A 22,012-nucleotide genomic window follows, 5' to 3' on the forward strand; every position below is an offset into this window, starting at 1 on the left:
GAACGTGGACTAAGACACGGCAGTGGAACTGAATGCCTAAGAGCTACAAGATTAACACGGAGATATCTCAGAGCTATGTTCTGTGGAGGTCGAAGTTCCAGAAAAACAGAGTATGAAATGGTTGATAATAAGGTTAAATATATATAAGACAATATGGCACATTGTTTACGGACCAGGCAGTCCAGGGACTTCTCGGTTTTACTCATTCTTTTATCTCAAGGGCCTAGAAGAGGGCTACATATACAGTGGGTGTTCAACTAACATCTGCTGAGGGAACACAAGCACACCCATTCAGCCCGGGACCCCTTGGCTTTGTGAGCATCTTATGTCTAGGGACACATTCCTCCATTCCATCTCTACGACCACGTCTGAGGTCACACGCAGGATGTATCAATTCCGGAGAAGTGGCCAATTCTCAGATCACAAATTTGGAAAAGCCCGCTCTTGAACCGCAACCTGTCTTGCAGCGTTACTGATCCAATTACCCAGAGGACATCTGTTCTTTGACTTTGTCAAAGACCCAAGCCAACGGACTCCCTTCTGTTCTGCCTGACCACCAGTCCCTTCCTGTCTCCAGCTCTGATTCCATGGTCTTTAACCATCCCACATTAAATCCCCAAACTGCCCTTGGCATCAAACCCAGCAAAGCCCCCAACCTAAATAATGTTCAGTTTCCACCTAAGAGTCTCAGAGCGCTGCTAAGAGAAAGTCCCGATAAAACAGGCCATCCTGACGTCAGTACGCATGTAAGGTCAACACCCTCAAGCAGACCTTCACATTCGCAGAAATCCTACTACTATGTTCTGATGCCGACTGGCCTCCACTGTCCACGGCAACCGCCCCTTTAACCCGCCGCCATCCCTTCTCCAGGGACTCAGAAGAGGGCTGCTTACCTCACAGAGATGATGATCTGAAGCCACTTCAGCTGTAATCTGCAATGTGCCTTTCTTCCTTCTCCTCTCCCTTATTACTCCCCTGCCCTTTTCCTACTCGGGGCTGATCCCTCCCTCCAGGCTCTAGATCCTGTCTTCTGGGGCTTTCTCAGAAACCTTACTTTGTGATCCTCTCTGTGCCTTTTTTTTTTTTTTAATTTTTTTTTTTTTTAATGTTTATTCATTTTCTGAGAGAGAAAGGGACAGTGTGGGCAGGGAAGCGGGAGAGGGAGGGAGAGAGGGAGGATCCAGAGTGGGCTCCGTGCTGACAGCGGAGAGCCCCCTCTACGCCTTTCAATATGCCCACAGGCGAGAAGGCTGAGGAGGGTGGGAGGGCAGGCAGGGTCCTCAGCCTCTCCCCCCTCCTCTCTGAAAGGACTGACTGAGGTCCCGAAGTCCACATTCCTTCCTACATGCTACCCTCAACACAGATGCCTGCCATCTTCGTGAAATGGAAGCAGATCAGCTCACTTCACTGCTCTAAACCTTCCAATACTTTTGCACTTTCCTAAGTCCTCATCGTGAGGCTGAGCACCCCCCGCCTCACCTCCACTACCCTTCTGATATCATCACTGTCTGTTCCCTGCCCAAGAGCACTCAGTTCTGCCTTCTTTCTATTTCTCAACACATTAAACAAACTCCTAAACCTGGGTCTTTTCACTTGCTGTTCCCTCTGCCTACCGTGCCCTTTATGTAAGTATAGGGCGCATCCCCTCACCTCCTTCAGGTCTCTGCTCAAATGCCCTCCTTTCCAGAGAGGCCTCCTTCCCTGCCCAGCTCCTCTTACCCTCACTCATCTTTATGGCACTTGTCACCACTTGATATGTATAATTTACTGCCCATCCTGCTTTTTTCAAAGTAAACTCTCTGTTAACGACTTTCCTTTATTCACTGCTGTTACCCCAGTGCTAACACAGGGCCAGGCACAGAGTAAGCTGCAAGAATCTGGATCCTACGTGTGGAAAGAGAGGCCTCCGTTTTTGGCTGAGCCGCTGGGGAGAGGTCAAGTATCACAAAGGGGAAGACTGGAGGGGCAGGATCAGGTGCCACACTGTGGCCCTATTAAGATGCCTGGGAGGTACTTCCAGAGAGGCAACACTCTCGAGGGGAGAATTCGTCAACTCCGTGGGCTCTATCACCGTGTGTATAAGCCACTGACTCCTACAGTGGCATGTGTAGCCCACATCTTTTTTCCTGAACAGCAGATTCAAGTCAGTACCGGTTTATATGCATCTCCGTGTCGCACCTTAAACTCGGCATGTGTAGAACCGAACTGAGATCCCCCTCTTCACACACACCCAAATATTCCTCTTCCGGCATCTAATCATCCTATCATCCACCTAGTTTCTCAAGCTAGAAACCCTGGAGTCTTTCTCAGCAGTCTCCTGCATATCCCCTCTATCCAACCTCTCCCCAGCACCTGTAGATCTGATCTCCTGCATAACTCTAGAAAGCTTTTCTCTCCTTCCACGGCTTATACTGCTTCCCTTTTCCAGGCCGCCATCTTTTCCTGCCTGGGTATCTGTGTCCCAACTGCTTTCTCCTTATTAACTCTGCTGTAATACGTTTTTCAGTCAAAATGCTGATCCAAACCACCTATTTGACATATTTACAAACGAATTTGCAACCACAGGATATTTTGTTTTTAGCATTGCCTAATTTAGACACCAGAGCATCTAGACCCAAACACAGGAGAGCAAAACACAATAATGCCATGCGGGAAAACACCAGTCTTATACCTCTGCTTCCATTTCTCTAAGCTGGGTTTCTCACATTTCAACTCGATAAATGACAAAGTTGTTTCCAGAAGACACAGTTGTTTCTTAAACACATCATACCTGAATAACAGCACTAAACCAACATGTATTGCCAACATTCTTCAGTCCAACTGGCCAACCATCAACTCTCCTCCAGTCGTTGGGATTGGGATTTTCTCCCCAGACTTCACAGCGTTTTCTCTTTGAGCGTTTAGTTTCTGCAGAGGCTGCCTCGCGCATCCTACAGTGTGCCAACATACCACACAACAAAAAAGGAAAAAGTTAAAGAACAATGTATTATATGGAGAATCATGGTCATCTTTCATAGATAATTCGAAATGCCAGATACACTATTTCCTGGGTAATCACTGGGCTATATAGTAGCTATAACATTGTAATCTAAATGAAAAGTAAGGTTTAGACATGGATGCTAATCCTTCCATAACAGAGATTATTACCAATAAGGTCCATGATGGAACCAAGCTGACACTCAAGACTATTTATGGCTGCCGTATCAAAAGATTCAGATTTCAGCAACAGTGACCTATCTCAGACCTTGCCATTGAGAGAGGCAAGAGAGACACTCTGCTAGAGATAAGAGCCTTCAAACTGTCTAGCACGCAAAACCTGGCCCTATGTTTTCCTGAAACAACTCAGCAGTGTGAGGGAATAAACATGTCCAGAAACTGACAGGCCTCCACTGGAACTAGATGTTTATGAACAATACCAGTCAATCATCAAATTAGTACTAATTCAAAAAAGATATGTGTGGTCACTTCTGAGACGGGGTAGTTGAGCGTTAACTCATTTTCAAAGAGCCAACAACATAACCCTGTGTGTACGAAGCCTCCAAGTTTATGAAGGGGATACATACTGTCAGATGCTTGTACTAGGATGGGTTTTCTCTCCCTCTCAAGTGCAAACTACGACGGCCTGCAGGCCTCTACTCAAAGACCACATCTACTCTAAGACCTTTGCCATATTTGGCTTTGTCAAAAAGTAAACCAAAAAGTAAGCTAATGGGAATTTAAATTTTCTCCTAAAAAAATTTCATTTGGATACAATTAAAAGAGCTTGGCAGGGGCGCCTGGGTGGCTCAGTCGGTTAAGCAGCCGACTTCGGCTCAGGTCATGATCTCGCGGTCCGTGAGTTCGAGCCCCGCATCGGGCTCTGTGCTGACAGCTCAGAGCCTGGAGCCTGTTTCAGATTCTGTGTCTCCTTCTCGCTGACCCTCTCCTGTTCATGCTCTGTCTCTCTCTGTCTCAAAAATAAATAAAACGTTAAAAAAAAAATTAAAAGAGCTTGGCAGAACTGTCCCTCAGTGGCATCCACAGCTATTACTGCCTCTGACCTACATACTATTGTGAGGAGTAAAGATGATAAATTGCATAAATAACCTGTTCAGATCTCTTCCATCAGCTTGAATGTTGGGGGACTCCAACAGACTCAAAGCAATGGCAGCCTGTAGGTCATCTTTGTTATCATGAGTAAGGTCTATCACTTCTGGAAGATAAACAGAAATTTCATTAGTCTATATGTAGGAAACAACAGCCTTCTGGCTGTACAGTAGGAAAAAAGGCAAAAGCATTCACAAAACTAGATATGCTCCCTAGTTCTCACGACACTGGCTCATCTGTGGAACAACTTTATTACTCCAGGCCAGAGGCAAATGAGTAACTCACAGCTATATGGTAACCTTAAGATTAGCCAAAAGGGCAGGAATGATAAGCTGCTGAGAGGTAATGAATCAAATACCCACTTCTGCAGTCTTATTCCACAGAGTAAAATATACATCCCATATCTGGAGGTTAAACAGTTTATCTGTCATCATAAAACATCAGCTAAATATCAAACACATTCAAGGAGCAGATATTTTCAATCTCACACAAACTCTTCTGGGGAATAGAAAACATACTCCCCAGGGGCACCTTGGTGGCTCAGCTGGTTAAGTGCCTGACTCTTGATTTTTGGCTCAGGTCATGATCTTGCAATCCACGGGGTCGGGCTCTGTGCTGACAGCATGAAGCCTACTTGGGATTCTCTCGCTCCCTCCCTCTCTCTGCCCCTCCCCCTCTGCTGCCTCCTATCTGTCTCAAAATAAATAAACTAAAAAAAAAAAAAAAAAAAAAAAAAAGAAGAAGACATACTCCCCAACTCATTTTATGAGGTCAGCGTAACATCTAGGTATATCCCAAACCAGTCAAGAATAGTGAGAAAGGAAAAGCAACAAACATAAACACAAATGTAAAAAAAGAACGAAGATATTAGCAAATAAAATCCAGTAATCTACCCCCCAAAATCAAATAGTAACACCACGCTGAGTTCATTGCAGAATGAAATACTGAGTTAACATTAGAAAATTACCATCAAAATACACTTAATGGAATAATCATCTTAATAGATACGGAAAAAGTACTTAATAACATTCAACTCTATTCAAGAATAAAAACCCCAAGCCAACTAAGAACAAAAGAGAATATTCTTAGGCTGAGAAAGAGTACCCATGAAAAGCCCACAGCAAACTTTATACTTAATTGTGAAATGTAAAACACTTTTATTTTGTTTTATTTTATTAGTATTTTTTAAAATGTTTTATTTATTTTTGAGCAGGGTGGAGGGGGCAGAGAGAGAGGGAGACACAGAATCGGAAGCAGGCTCCAGGCTCTGAGCTGTCAGCACAGAGCCCAACGCAGGGCTCGAACCCACAAACTGCACGAGATCATAACCTGAGCCAAAGTCGGACGCCCAACCAACTGAGCCACCCAGGCACCCCTCGGCGCAACAGTTCTTAACTGGGGGTGAATCTGCACCCTTCCCCTCCTCAGGACACCTGCCTACACCTGGAGATGTGTCTTCAGCTGCCAGTACCTGGGGGAGGGGGTGCTACTGGCATCCAGCAGGTAGAGGCCAGGGATACTGCTCTGCTCAACATGCAACAATACACAGGATGGACCTGTTCAACAAAGAATTATCTGGTCCCAAACGTCAGTAGCCCAAACATCAGAAATGCTATTCTCTGGGAAAGCAACAGAGAGTAAACAAACTAAAAAAGTCAGCCAAAAGGTAGACTGGAAGGTGGGAAGGGCTATGGATGAAAAGTTGAGCCAGGCCAGGATGCCAGGACGACGATGGAGGAGGTGAGAAGCGGTCGGATTTACTGAAGATCCTTTGGGAGGCAGGAGAGGAAGCAAGGAGCCAGACAGAGATGAAGCTTTGAGCCTGAGCATCTGGAAGGATAACTAAGTGGTCCTTCCCAGTGGTCTCTTTATATCCATTCTTAACTGCCCCCTCTGCTCCCCTGCCAATCTCCTCCTTTCTCCACACGGCAGCCAGGACAATCTTTAACTAGAAACTCGGTGCCTCCAGTCCCCTTCTCTGTTCACTCCCAAGGTTCCCAAATGCCTGGTGGGCGCCCACCCTGATCCAAAAGGTTTACGATGACATGACCCTTCTAGTTCCTCTTGCTTCTCCTTCAACCCTACTCACCTCTACCCGCCGGCCACAGTGTACCTGACACACCTCCTCAACACACCAGGCTCTGGCCTCTCTCCCCTAACCACCCTCCACTCCTGTCTGACCCTATTCCTCCTGAAGGCCTCTGTGTAGAGGCCATCTCCTCCAGGAAGTCTTCCTGGACACCCTCTGCTGGGTGAGAGGTCTTCTCTGGGCTTTCACACCACCCTGAAAACACATTTATTTTAAAACCAAGACAAAAATGCCTACCATCAGGACATACATTCACTGTGGTTCTGAACATTCTGGCCAGTTCTTACAATAAGACAATAAAAGGGGAGCTTGGGTGTTTCAGTCCATTAAGCACCCAACTCCTGATCTTGGCTCAGGTCATGATCTCACGGTTCAGGAGTTCAAGCCCTGCATCAGGTCCCAGACAGCAAGCGCAGAGCCTGCTTGAGATTCTCTGTCTCCCCCCTCTCTCTGCCCCTCTCCTGCTCACACTCTCTCTCTCAACAAGAAATACATGTTTTTTAAATAAATAAACTCATGCAACTGAATTAAAAAAAAAAAAAAACAGAAAAAACAGGCCAAGAATCTGAATAGACATTTCTCCAAAGAATATCTACAAATGGCCAATAAGCACATGAAAGGATGCTCAACATTATTAGCCATTAAGGAAATGCAAATCAAAACTACAATGTGCTATCGCCCCACACCCACCAGGACGGCTGGTATCATAAACAGACAAAACAGGAAAATAACAAGTGCTGATGAGGATTTGGAGAAATCGGAGCCCTTGTGTGTTAGCTGGAGAGGACACAAAATGGTGCAGCTGCAGTAGAAGTTTGAAGGAAGCGACTCTGGCAGCCCTTCAAAAAGTTAAACATACAAAGCTTTAGGACACTGGACTGAGCAAGGATTTCTTAGGCCACCAAAAGCACAGGGAACAAAAACAAAAATTGGCAAATGGGACAAAAGCAAACTTAAAAAAAATTTTTTGTGCATGAAAGGCTACAATCAATAGAGTGAATGGGGCACTTGGGTGCCTCAGTGGATTAAGTGTCTGACTTCGGCTCAGGCCATGATCTTGCAGTTCGAGGGTTTGGGCCCAGCATCGGGCTCTGTGCTGACAGTACGGAGCCTGCTTAGGAACTTCTGTCCCCCTCTCTCTCTGCCTCTCTCTCCTCCCCCACGTGCGTGCGCACGCTCTTTCCTTCTCTCCCTCAAAAATAAACATAAAAAAAAAAGATGTGAATAGAATAAAAAAGCAACTACTGAATGGGAGAAAATATTTACCAATCACATATTTGATAGAAGGGTTAATATCTAGGGGCGCCTGGGTGGCCCAGTCAGTTAAGCGTCCGACTCTTGGTTTTGGCTCAGGGTCACTGTCTGGGGTTTCATGAGTTTGAGCCTCACGTCGGGTTCTGTGCTGGTGGCATGGAGCCTGCTTGGAATTCTCTCTCTCTGCCCCACCCCCACTTGCACTGTCTCTCAAATAAATAAAGGGTTAATATCTAGAACATATAAAAAACTCCTACAACTCAAACCAAAATAACCCAATTTGAAAACAGGTGAAGGACCTGAATGGATGTATCTCCAAAGATGACATACAAAGGCCCAACAAGCACATGAAAAGATGTTCAGCATCACTAATTATCAAATAAAATGCAAACTGAAACCACACTAAGGTCTCACCTCAAACTCATCAGGATGACAAGTAAAACAAACAAACAAACAAACAAACAAACAGGAAATAACAAGTGCTGGTGAAGATGTTGTGAAATTGGAAGGCTTGGTGAGACTGTAAAATGGTGCAGCAACTGCTATGGAAAACAGGATAGAGGTTCCTCAAAACAAATAAAAATGGAGCCACCACACGAGCCAGCAATCTCACTGCTGGATATACATTCCAAAAGGACCGAAAGCAGGGTATCGAAGAGATAGTTGCACATCCACGTTCACAGAAGCACTATGCACAGCAGCCAAGCAGTGAAAGCAACTCAAATATCCACCGACGAATAAATGGGTAAAGAAAATGCAGTGTATACGTACAACAGAGTGTTATTCAGCCTTAAACAGGAAGGAAATTCTAACATAGGCTACAATGTGAACCTTGAAGGAATCATGCGAAGAGAAGTAAGCTAGCCAATGCATGATTCCACTTGAATGAGGTACTCAGAATAGTCAGAATCATAGACAGAAAGGAGAACAGTGGTTGCCAGGAGCTGAAGGGAGGAGGGAATAGGTAGTTATTGTTCAGTGCGTAGAGAGTTCAGTTTTGCAAGATGAAGAAGTTCTGGAGATCTACTTCACAATGCTATGAATACATTTAATACTACCAAACCGTATATTTAAAAATGGTTAAGATGGTAGGGGTGCCTGGGTGGCTTAGTCACTTCAGCGTCTGACTTCAGTTCAGGTCATGATCTCCTGGTTTGTGGATTTGAGCCCCATGTTGGGCTCTGCACTGACAGCTCAGAGCCTGGAGCCTGCTTCCGATTCTGTGTCTCCCTCTCTCTCTGCCCCTCCCCCACTCACACTCTGCCTCTCTCTCAAAAATAAACATTAAAAATTTTTTTTAAACGTGGGAATGCAAACTGGTACAGCCTCTCTGGAAAACAGGATGGAGGTTCCTCAAAAAACTAAAAATAGAACTACCCTACGACCCAGCAACTGCACTACTAGGCATTTATCCAAGGGATACAGGTGTGCTGTTTCGAAGGGACACATGCACCCCCATGTTTATAGCAGCACCATCAACAATAGCCAAAGTACGGAAAGAGCCCAAATGTCCATCGATGGATGAATGGATAAAGAAGATGTGGTATATGTATAGAATGGAGTATTACTCGGCAATCAAAAAGAATGAAATCTTGCCATTTGCAACTACGTGGATGGAACTGGAGGGTATTATGCTAAGTGAAATTAGTCAGAGAAAGACAAAAATCATATGACTTCACTCATATGAGCACTTTGTTTCAGATAAACATAAGGGAAGAAAAGCAAAACTAATATAAAGACAGGGAGGGGGCCAAAACATAAGAGACCCATAAATATGGAGAACAAACTGAGGGCTACTGGAGGGGTTCTGGGAGGGGGATGGGCTAAATGGGTAAGAGGCACTAAGGAATCTACTCCTGAAATCATGTTGCACTAGATGCTAACTAATCTGGATGTCAATTTAAAAAATAAATAAATAAATTAAATAAATAAATGTTGTAATGGTTAAGACGGCAAATTTTATGTTATGTGTTCTTGACCACAACTAAAAAAAAAGACTTCCAACTAATAAATTATGAAGTATTGATAGAATATTACCATTTCGAAGTCTCCAATAAAGTAAAGCATCTCAGCAATAATCACCAATGAGTGCAGAAGACACTAGGTCGGGGATTTTATAATAAATAACTCAAGCGGATAATCTTCTGAACACACTAACAATTCTAACAACACAAAAAGAGGGAGATCAGATGTTGCTTGCTTCTTCAACATGACAAAACAGAAGATACATTATACACACAATACTACCTGTGACACGGTCGTGCCAGTTAAGCACCTAAGTCTACGGGAAAGACAAGGGACAAAAAACCCATTCAAAGATACTGCAAGATTTGATTTCTTTGGACCTTAAACCGCAAGTAAAAAAGAGAGAGGGGATTTATAAAGAGTATCTTAAAAGACATTTCAAACATATCTAATGTTTTAATGCCATCTGTATCATTATTTTTGCAAACCAACTGCAAGCGTATTGTTAATGAGATGATTAAGGAAATTTCTACACTGGTCTTTGAGTGACATTAAAGATTTATTAATTTTTAATGTGTGATAATGTTGCAGCTAAGAAAACAGTCCTCTTTTAGAAAAATTAAAACAAGGAAGTTGACACAGAATTGTTACATGACCCAGTAATTCCATTCGTAGGAATGAATTAAAAACAGATCCTCAAAAGGAACAGAATGGGAAACATGAAAATCCAATATAACAGAGAGCTGATAATGCAGACCAGTGGGTAAGTAAAGTCTTTTTTTTTAATTATTTTTTTTAATGTTTATTTATTTTTGACAGAGAGAGAGAAAGAGAGAGAGAGAGAGAGAGCAAGCATGAGTGGGAAGGGGCAGAGAGAGAGGGAGACAGAGTCTGAAGCAGGATCCAGGCTCTGAGCTGTCAGCACAGAGTCCAACGCAGGGCTCGAACTCATGGACTGCGAGATCATGACCTGAGCTGAAGTTGGATACTCAACCGACTGAGTCACCCAGGTGGCCCTAGTAAAGTCTTTTTAATAAAAAGTACCAGGACAACTGAGTAGCTGTATGGGGCCCAGTGAGTGCCAAGGAATCTAAAACTGTAACCTTACCTTATGCCTTGCCTCCTCCCCGCAAATCCACTTCAGATGGATTAAAGAATGTGAAAAGCAAAACATTACAATTCTCATATCCTAGGACTGCAGAGTATAAAAGGAGTTCTTAAACAAAAAGCACAAACCACAGGAAAAGACTGACAAATGCAACCACAATAAAATTAAGGTATTTAGCTCACACCATAGGGTAAAAACCCAAGTCACCAACAGGGAAAAGATGTCTGTAATACAAATCCAAAAAAAGTGGGTTAATATCAAATATATATAAAGTCAATATCAGTAAGATATATATCAAACCTAAGGCTATTATCAATAAGAGAGTATCAGGAATCAATAAGAAAAAAAAGCAAACAAATAGAAAAATTGAGGCAGAAAACCCAAAGAGAAATTTCACTCACAGGAAAACGTGAGTGGTCAAAAGGACAAAGTTGCTCAATCTCCTTACCAATGTAAAAAAACGCTCACTGAAAACAAGATATTTTGTAACAAAAATACGGGCAATAATTTTATAATATAACCAGTTTGAGAGCAACGGGTATCCCCAAATCCTATTAGTGGGAGTTTAATAAATAGGTAAAAAACCCTCTGGAAAATATCATTACCTATAAAGTTGAAGATGAGAGTACCTTACTACTACCAATGACATTCCTGGGTATATGCTAACTACAGAAATTTTGCATACATGCACAAGAAACATGAATCAAACAGCTCACAGCAACCTTGTTTATAATAGCAAAAAAAAAAAAAAAAAAAAAAAAAAGGAAACAACCCCAGGTCAATAAACAAATATATCACTTTCGGTCTATTCAGACTATGAAAGACTACATACCAGTGAAACTAAAGGAACTGCAGTTATAACCTTCAATATGAACGAGTTTCAAAAAGAAAAATCTTAACTGAAAAGAGTCACCAGTACACTGACATATACAAGAATATTCACAGCAGCACTGTTCACAGTAACTCAAAACCGCAAAAGGCCCAAATATTCATTAACACCATCTGCCCCAGCTGATGGCTCCCTCCTCCAGGAAGCCTTCTTGGCTTCCAGGGTCCCATTTTCCCAGCTCTCCTGGTATTCCTCCAACCTCCCTGGACACTGTCCACCTGCTCCAGCCTCTGAGCACTGGGAGGGTCCATGGCTTAGTCACTGAACCCGTTCCTTTTTGCACACCCCCAACCCCTCGGGAAGCTCGTCCAGTATCCCAACTTCACGGACCATTCACAGGCTCAAGTTTTCTCTCTCTGTAGCCGGATCGCTCCCCTGAGCCGCACACACACTTGGGTCCCCCCACTGCCTTTCAGACACTGCACTTGATGTCTAGCAGGTGCCTCAAACTCAGCACCGCCCGACGATCTCTTCACCTGCCACCCAGTCTCTGTAGCTGTAGTTACTCCAGCATTTCCGCAGCTCGGGAACAAAACCTGGAGCCCCTTCAAGTCCTCTCTCTCTCTTTCACACACCCCTTATCTCCGCTGTAAGCAAGTCCCTCTCGGCAGGGGCTCCTCACCCCTCTGCCACCACCTCCTGGCCCACACCGCCAGAACCCGCAAAGCCTCGTGACTGCCCTGGGCTCCCTGCTCCGATCCATGCTTACTACCTCACCCCACAGCTCTGTTCTCAACAGAACCATCAGAATGACCTTCAGAAAACGGAAATCAGTTGAGGTCACGCCTCTGCTCCAAACTGTCCCAACGGCTAGCCCCTAGCTAGCGGAAAAGCCAAGCGCGCAAAGGCTCAGCATGATCCGCCTCCTGGTCCATCTACCACCTCACCTCTCACTGCCCCCCGCACTCATGAAGCTTCCGCTCTGGCCTCGAGCAACTGATGTACATCCCTGTCTTAAGGCCTCATTGACTTGCTCCCTCACCTCCTTTTCACTATCTTTAGTCTTAGCCCATTTAAAATCCAATCCCCAGAGTTCCTTTTTCCATTTCTTTTTTTTTTTTTTAACTTTATTTATTTATTTTGAGAGAGAGGGAAAGAGAAAAAGACAGCAGGGTAGGGGCAGAGAGAAGGAGACAGAGAATCTCAAGCAGGCTCCGTACTGACAGCACAGAGCCCGAGGTGGGGCTCGAACTCACAACCTGTGAGATCATGACCTGGGCCGGAATCAGGAGTCAGACACTCAACTGACTGAGCTACCCAGGCGCCCTTCCTTTCTCCATTTCTTTCATTCCATCCTTCACTTTTCCCTACAGTGGTTACCACGTTCTGATATGCCACATAATTTACTTACTGACTTGTGGGTTTCCCCCACAAGAAAACAAGCTGCATGAAGGCAGGGATTCTCGTTCTTCTGCTCATCTCCAGTACCTAAAAGAGTGCTTGGCACATAGTAGGTGCCCATTAAATAAGTGCAGAATGAATGAATGAATGAATGAATCCATGTAATTGCTCAGAATTGTGCCTGGCACACAGTGATGGTTCAATAATTAGCAATTATTAGCATTATTCCCGCAGCGTTGATGTGACTGGTGGGCAACTCATGTACACTCATCTCTTACGTTCTGCTAGTTCAGAGCAGGACGGAGACAGGATACACCTACTTGCTAATACTTCTTTGCTAGCAGCTCTCGCCTCTGCTTCAGATGGTTCCGTAGCAACAGTGTCTTGCCCGGGCTCTTTAACTCTTTCTTCAGTGAGGAGGGTGACCGCCTGGGTGATGTCACCATTACTGGCCTAATGAAAGGGAAAACACGGACATTTCAAAAGTAAAACATCACAGCATTTAAAATAAATAGTGAGTGAGTTTTTTTGGTTTAACTCCTGACTGCCGTGGTGACATGCTGAGTAATTCAAGGCATAAGGTAGAAAGGAGAAGAGAGTATGGCGGAGGACAGCAAGGGTACTAGGCTCAAAGCTTGTATCAAATGCTTGGCTCCAGGAAGGGAGCTGCCATGTTCTGACTTCCCACAACACACAGAGAAGAACGAAATCTTGCCGGAGATTTGTTCTCACTGCTCTGGAAGTTACTGCTCCTGATTTGACAGGCTAGCAAAGGCATGATGTATCAAAAGGGGCTGACAGTTAAAACAGACATTCTAAAAGAAGTCAGCCTCTACAATAAAAATGTTAGGCAGTTACCATATTCGATAGTGGTGACCATACTTCTGTCTGTTTTTAACTCTTTATTAGGAAAACTTTCTAACATACACAACAGTAGAGGGAATGTATAATTGAACCCTATGCACCCATCACTCAGCTACAACAATTATCAAGTCATGGTCGATCTTGTTTTGCCTAACCTCTCCCAGACACTGCGAAGCAAATCCTAAGCTTTTCTTTTTAATTTTTTTTAACATTTATTTATTTTGAGAGAGAGCACACGTGAGACACAGTGAGAGAGCATGGGGGAAGGGCAGACAGAGGGGGAGAGAATCCCAAGAAGGCTCTGCGCTCGAGTCCGATGCAGGACTAGAACTCACAAACCATGACATCATGACCTGAGCCGAAATCAAGAGTTGGATGCTTAATTGACTGAGCCATCCAGGCGCCCAACAAATCCTAAGCATCTTATCAATACATCAGAATGTATCTTTTCAAAAATATAACCCACAATGCTATTACCACACCTTAACAGTAACAAGTGTTTTGGGGTGCCTGGGTGGCTCAGTAGGTTAAGCATTCGACTTTGGCTCAGGTCATGATCTTGCGATTTTGAGTTTGAGTCCCATGTTGGGCTCTGTGCTGACAGCTCAAAGCCTGGAGCCTGCTTCAGATTCTGTGTCTCCCTCTCTCTCTCTCTTTCACCCACTTACTCTCTTTCTCTCTCTCAAGATTAAATAAACATTTAAAAAAAATTTTTTTAAATAGTAACAAGTGTTTTAATATCATATAACCAGTTCAAACTTACCTGACTCAACGATTTTTGAGTGTTTGAGTCACGATCCATATAAAGGCTATAAAACGCAATTGGCAGATGCGTTTCTTAAATCTCTTTTGCTCTGTATGGTTCTTCCCAGTTAAGTCTCCCCCATCCTCAACATCCCCCCACCCTTATAATTCACATAGAGAAGATACTGGGTGATCTGACCCGTAGAGCTTCCGTCCCTGTATGCACTTTCGTTTTGACATAAAAATAGCTTGACTTGACATAACCATGATATGGACAACTATTTTAAAGCCTGTTGACTAACAGCGGTCTTGAAACTAACCTTCAGAGCTTCATGAAGAAAGGAAGGGTCCTGAATGCCTGTGATTTCTCTTAGTTGGTTTAACAGCATTTGGCAGCTCTGTATTTGAGAAACAAAAAAAAAAAAAAAACCAGAGACAGGTCAGTCAGAAAGTAAACCTGGATACATTTCAAGAATTTAAGTACAAGCATCTTGGATAATCAGGCTTGAGACTTGCATATTTTAGTTTAAGGAACTGACAAACTCCAAGCAACACAGTATTGACTGTCAGACACATTCTAAAATGCCAAATTTATTTCTCTTGTAAAAGGTTAATCATGAAAAATGCTTTTGGCACTGGTGGGAAATAATATTAGTAAACAGTAAAACTATTAACAGTAAAACTATTAAGTACGTAAAATATTCAAATGGAGTAGTTAGCCCTCGTAGTAGCTAAAGTGCCTGAGGTTTTTCTTTCTGTGAGTAATACATAACTGGGTCATATAAGGAGTCCAGGGAATTTGCATGGATGTGAAGATGTGCTATTTTAAGCCACACTGCACATGCCATTTTTATGTGTCATTTTTCACTGACAATAAATTTCCAATCGCGTAATTAACAAATGATACCACCAACGTCATGATTTAAAACTTCAGATTTGATTGCTTACAAAGCAGAGACAGAACCAACATTTTCTGAATTGTAAATAAAATTCCAGAGGGAATAAACTGTGGAAGACTTTGTCTTCATTAATCAGAATCATGGAAAAACCTATCTTGTTAACTCCCAGCTACCACAAGATCAGTTTCTAACTCCTTTACAGCCTTCAAGTCTTCATTGGAACACTTTACCCTGTTTTGCACAAAGACAAAAGTTAACACAAAACGCCTATTTTTCACAAGCAAGCTCGCTCTAAAGAACTGGCTCGCCCAATTCTTTTAGATAGATTACTGAAAACGAAATAGCTCAAATTTAATTCAGCGAAAAGAAATCAAATTTATACCATGCCTAAGGTTGTTTTGATATTAAGCCCCAATTCAATATCTGATGCTCCCCATCAACTATCTTTCAGTTAGTAATATGTCTCCAAGAGGCAGTCTACACTCACTGTCAGCTGTAACAGAAATAGTATCCTATGTTTTTCAACAGCTGAGGGCCCAACGCAACACTTAAATATCACACAACTAGAAATAACTAACTGAAACAGACTTGCACAAGTGCTCAGAAAAGCATCAACAGTCTTTCTGCTCTGGTCATGGGCCACAGTCATAGGATAGAAATGGAACCTGATGCTGCTGAGACCAGCACTCTTGGAGGCTATGAGTCTTGTCAAAGGTAGTCACTGCCTGTATACTGGGACAGTGCTATCAGACTAAAAGGTGTCTGGATTTAGCCTTGGCAAATGCTAGCATAGGGCTTTTAGAAAAATAAGGTGTTAAAAAGTTTTTTTCCCCAAACTAATTCTTTTTTTTCTTTAATAATTTTTTTAAGTTTATTTATTTTGAGAGAGACAGTGGGGGAGGAGCAGAGAGACAGAAGGAGAGAGAGGATCCCAAGCAGGCTCTGCACTGCCAGCGGGGAGCCCGATGTGAGGCTCAATCTTGCAAACTGTGAGATCGTGACCTGAGCCGAAATTGAGAGTTGGACACTCAACCAAGTGAGCCACCAAGGCACCCCTCAAAATAATTCTAATTCCATTTTATTTTATGTGTAAAAGTGTGTGAATCTATACATCTCAATCATACACAATTTTCTAAGAAATCAAAATCAATATGCCTCAAAAAGGGTGGAATAACACAGAACTTCATCAAGTTATGACGGAGTTACATGCCAGTAAAGCTATCGTTAGTTGAAAATATCATTAAGTGGAAAATGCATTTAATAGACCTAACCTCCCCAACATCACAGCTTAGCCTAAGCCTACCTCAGATGTGCTCAGAACACTTACATGGGCCTACAGTGGGGAAAAAAAATCATCCAACACAAAACCTATTTTCTTTTTTTTTTTTTTTTAATTTTAACGTTTATTTATTTTTGAGACAGAGAGAGACAGAGCATGAATGTGGGGAGGGTCAGAGAGAGAGGGAGACACAGAATCGGAAGCAGGCTCCAGGCTACAAGCCGTCAGCACAGAGCCTGATGCGGGGCTTGAACTCATGAACCACGAGTTCATGACCTGAGCCGAAGTCGGACACTTAACCGACTGAGCCACCCAGGCGCCCCAAAACCTATTTTATAATAAAGCGATGAATATCTCACGCAGTGTATTGAATGCTGTACAGAAAGTGAAAACCAGAATGGTTGTAAATGTATCGGTTGTTGACTCCCCAAGGTAGCGCAGCTGACTGCCCCTGGGCCAGCATCACCAGAGAGGAGCATATCGCATAGTGCCGGCTTGAGGAAAAGATCGAAATTCCAAATTCAAGGTATGGTTCCTACTGGATGCATGCCACACTTACACCAATGTAAAGTTGAACCCTCATACATCTGTAATTGGGAGGGGGAAACGAGTGGCGGTTATCCCTAAACTGGGACTAACAAGGTAGCAATGGGATTGATAATCACATCTTCACCTCCAATTACCCTGTGTACCAACTGACACTTTGGATTCCCAGAAAATCATGCCAGTCAGAAATAGTAGTTAACATACGCTGCTGACTGTCAGAAAGGCAATGCTATACATGCTCCGTATGTATTAACTAATTTCAGTTTCACCCTCCTAAGAAAGCTGTGACAGGTATTATGCCGCTGTGACAGAGAACAAGCACAGGGAGGTCCCTGCACCAACACAAGGTTACTAGTAGGAAGGGCTGCTGTGAGATCTGACCCCGGCCTGCCCTGCCACGGGAGTCTGCACCCTACGCCAGGCTGTATCTGAGAAGACAAGGGCAACAGGCAAGAATACCTATTTCAGGGGTGCCTGGGTGGCTCAGTTGGTTGAGCATCCGACTTGGGCTCAGGTCATGATCTCACCGTTTGCAGGTTCAAGCCCCGCCCGTGTCAGGCCCTGTGCTGACAGCTCAGAGCCTGGAGCCTGCTTCCGATTCTGTGTCTCCCTCTCTCTCTGCCCCTCCCCTGCTTGTGCGCGCTCTCTCTCTCGCTCTCTCTCTCTCTCTCTCAAAAATGAATAAACATTAAAAAAAAAAAAGAATACGTATTTAATGCAAACCAATGCAGATAATGAATTCTTGTATTTTGACCTTAGTCTTGCATCTTTGGGAGTTTTCTATCACTATTCTGCCTGCCTTACAAAACCACACCTTTGACTACTTAGACAATCAGTTCTAAAACAGGAAAGTACTGTGTCAGAGGTAAACACTACTTTTGACTGAATCTGAACAGCACACTTACTTTATGCACCACAAAGGAGAAAAAACAGTTGCCACTTAAACCAGGACACAATGCCTTCATGACAGTCCCAGGAGACACATGAATTGGTCACACCAGCTTCCTGCAGCCCTAAAATTTCTTATTTATTTCGAGAAATACAGCCATTTCCCCCGCTTCCCCAGGTGCATTGCCTGGCATGGGACAAGCAATTCTTTTGCATGTTTCTCAGCAACAAAACTTAATATACCTAGGGTGGCTTCCTTTCTTAGGTCCCATAAAACACTCGATTGTACCTTTGCAAGAAAATTTGAAACTGCGATCATCCCTCCAGGGACAAATATTTTGCCTCCCATAAAATCATCTGCTGTTCTGTTTCTATGCCTTTCTTCATCCAGTTTTCTTTTTTCATTTAAATGCCAAATCACAGTGTGATCTTTTAACTTTTTTAACGTTTATTTATTTTGGAGAGACAGACAGAGACAGAGCACGAAAAGAGGAGGGGCAGAGAGACAGGGAGACACAGAATCCGAAGCAGGCTCCAGGCTCTGAGCTGTCAGCACGGAGCCCGATGTGGGGCTCGAACCTGTGAACCGTGAGATCATGACCAGAGCCAAAGTTGGACACTTAACCAACTGAGCCACACAGGTGGCCCACAGTGTGATCTTTTAAACTGAAAAGTTAACTAACTAAACTAAAAATTCAACTAACCAACAGCACATACACTCAACCGCCAGGACAGTAGGAACAGCTCTGACCAAGCACAAACGTGTGATGATAGTCTAAGTACCTCCTACCTGCTACTTGCAGACAGACAATGTAAGGAACATCTCAACTTCAGAGATCTCAGAATGCCAAATAAATGTGAATCAGTGAAATATGGTACTCAAGTATTAAATAATTCACCAATCGTCATATTTAGCCATGGATTAAAGCCCCACTCCCCTTTCTCCACTTTGTAAGATAAGCAGTGGACACTGATACATCTAGAATAACACACACACAAAAGGAAAATAAACTCTGAGTCCCCCCTTTTTAAAAGCTACTGGTCGGTTAAGCGTCTGACTCTGGATTTCAGCTCAGGTCAAGATCTCAGGGTTGGTGAGTTCAAGCCCCGGGTCAGGCTCTGTGCTATCAGTGCAGAAAAAAGTTTCTGGACACAGATGACAACTATGTAAAATCATTTTGTACACAGGAACAATACACTACATGTTACTTCAAATCCAAACTCTTGATTTTGTTCCTCAAAGGCCGTTATCTGCTTCTACCTTTAACCTGCCCATCATTTTCTCCTACTCAGTCCTTACCTTACAAATGCATCCTCTCTCATGCCTTCTAGTGTTAAACTTCTGTTATCTCCAGGAATGCCCAATTCCATAGTCCAGGGCTATATTCATCCCTTTTTTTTTTTTTTTAAGTTTATTTATTTTTGAGAGAGGAAAAGGAAGAATGAGCATGGGAGGGGCAGAGAGAGGGGGAGAGAGAGAGAATCCCAAGCAGGCTCCATGCTATCAGCACTGATCCCAACGCAGGGCTCAATCCCATGAACCACGAGATCATGGCTTGAGCCAAAGCTGGATGCTTAACCAACTGAGCTACCCAGGCGCCCCAAGGGATAGATTCATCTCACTTCCTCCTTAAAGTCATTCCCAAGAACTCTGGTCCACACTATTCTCTACCTTTTGAATCCCCCATATTGCGGGAACAAATGAGCTTGTGAATGAAAGGGACTAAACGGTCTTTACCCGGTATTTCTCATCATGTGGTTCTCTAACTGTTTTCAAGGGGAAATTCCTGCCTCCATAAAGGCAAGAATCATACAACATAATACCTAATTTGAACCATGCAAAGGACTGTGCTGGTAACAGTTGGGACTATCATGTCAACATCTTCTTTGTGCCCAGAACCTTAGGTGCCTCACACACACGTCATCCTTGTAACAACCCTAAAAGGTAGGAATCGTTATCTTCGTTGTGCAGATTAGGAAACTACGGTTTACAAAATCCATTTTGTCATCAAATGTCTTGAATTAAAAAGGCCAATCAGAGATAACTATTACGAACCTGAATAACAAATTTTACAAGGATTAAGCCGTGCTCCTGACATACACAAATAACGGCTATATGACTCAGTCTCGGGACTGTTTAGCTAAACCTATGTAATTAGTTAAACAAAGCCCAAATCCTAGGAAGTGTGCTACGTTTCAGGTATTAGTTTAACAGTAACAGACACACTACGCTTATTAGGATCCTACTGTATTAGTAACTCCCAGCTTTTCCGGGCACTCAAGAAGCTGATTTAAATATTAACTTCACCATAACTACGAGGCAATATACACAGCCCACACCCAACGGGAGACAAGACAAAGCCTGTGCTCCAGTCATAATGAAGTCAAATAACTAGCAAGAGCCAACAGGTTTGCATTTCCTTAGCTAAATCCACATTGTTTTCATTAAACAAAAAGTACTCTCTTTTCTTGCCCAGAGGCAGTGAAGAAAGACAGGGACACACAAATCTCTAGAAAGAAGAAACTCAAGCTTTCTGACCTCGGCCACTCAGTGATTTTGGTGCAATCCAGTCCACTTCTCAGAACTGATGTTTTCTTAAAGCAAAGACAGTAATTCATCCCACAATAAGTGATGAAAAGGACTATTCACATAATAAACCCTAACACCTCTAATCCTACTGCAGCTAAATTTGAACTCTCTTTGATCAGATGAGGCAAATTTGTGAAATTAATACTTAAGAGTTTTATCTTTAAAACACCCAGTTTAGGAGCACCTGGGTGGCTCAGTCATTTGGGCGTGTGACTTCGGCTCAGGTCACGATCTCACTGTGTGTGGAGTTCAAGCCCCACGTCTGGCTCTGTGCTGACAGCTCAGAGCCTGGAGCCTGCTTGGGAATCTGTGTCTCCCTCTCTCTCTGCCCCTCCCCTGTCCACGCTCTGTCTCTCTCTGTCTCTCAAAAATAAACATTCGGAAAATTTTTTTGTTTTAATAAAATAAAACACGCAGTTTAGCATGGTGACGAGGAGCTTTCTAAATTATTCCATTCCTTCATACAGGAATGCTATTGTCATTCAGACATACACGTTTCCTAATCTCAATTGTCTATTCTTCCAAAGACATTTCTAAATTTGAAGCTAAGTGAATAACTGATAAATGTTCTCTTACTCCAAAAAACTACCAAAGTTCTTTGTAAGTATGCCTAATGAAGTCCTCTCCAAAATTAAAGACCTGCTTTTCCAATTTTAAAATGTAACTTAAGGGGCACCTGCGTGGCTCAGTCCAACTCTTGATTTGAGCTCAGGTCATGATCACAGGGTTCTGGAGTTCAAGACCTACACGGGGCTCTGCCTGGGTGGTTCAGAGCTTGCTTGGGATTCTCTCTCTCCCTCTCTCTACCCCTCCCCCACTCGCACTGTGTCTGTCTCCCTCTCTCTCTCTGAAAATAAATAGACTTTAAAATTTTTTTTTACATTTATTTATTTTTGAGAGACAAAGTGAGACAAAGCGAGAGTGGAGGAGGGACAGAGAGGGAGACACAGAATCTGACGCAGACTCCAGGCTCTGAGCTATCGGCACAGAGCCCGATGTGAGGCTTGAACCCACAAACCATGAGATCATGACCTGAGCTGGAGTCAGATGTTCAACCGACTGAGCCACCCAGGTGCCCCTCAAAATAAATAAACCTTAAAAATAAAAATAAATAAAATGAAACTTAAGTACCCAAGGAAAGCAAAAGTATAGCTGTAGGAATCAAAGAAAATATTTAGCAGCAACTCCAGAAATCCAGTCTGGACATCAGGGTCTTAGATGCATCCAGAGTCGGCCACTGACCCTCCATATTCCACAAAACAAGGACCTGGCCACAAAAGCCCTGGTGCCTTCTCAGTTCTTCCAGCAACAAGTCCATGTTTATTCCAACAACCCCTATTTACTCATAACATGTCATGAGGATAAGACTTTCTATCCTTTTTAGTGAACAAAACTAAACTCCCTGAAAGAGGCTACTTCACAACTTACTTCAATGACGCATCAAGTAGGTATGTGATGAAAAGGACGGTT

The 22,012-nt window shown here is 43.2% G+C and overlaps 1 protein-coding gene across 8 annotated transcripts in view; it reads right to left on the reverse strand.

Moving 5' to 3' along the window:
• USP28 (ubiquitin specific peptidase 28) overlaps nucleotides 1–22,012 on the reverse strand; it is a 64,784-nt gene that overhangs the window by 31,362 nt on the left and 11,410 nt on the right. For all 8 annotated transcript variants that reach the window (XM_058686771.1, XM_058686769.1, XM_058686777.1 and 5 more), the window contains exons 2-5: nucleotides 14,661–14,738; nucleotides 13,053–13,185; nucleotides 4,087–4,192; nucleotides 2,771–2,930 (exon numbers count right to left, since the gene is read on the reverse strand). In XM_058686771.1, coding sequence (XP_058542754.1) covers nucleotides 2,771–2,930; nucleotides 4,087–4,192; nucleotides 13,053–13,185; nucleotides 14,661–14,738 — 477 coding nt within the window. The remainder of the gene's footprint in view (nucleotides 1–2,770; nucleotides 2,931–4,086; nucleotides 4,193–13,052; nucleotides 13,186–14,660; nucleotides 14,739–22,012) is intronic.

The sequence above is a fragment of the Neofelis nebulosa genome, chromosome 10 (genome assembly GCF_028018385.1).
Source record: "Neofelis nebulosa isolate mNeoNeb1 chromosome 10, mNeoNeb1.pri, whole genome shotgun sequence".
Lineage (NCBI taxonomy): Eukaryota > Metazoa > Chordata > Mammalia > Carnivora > Felidae > Neofelis > Neofelis nebulosa.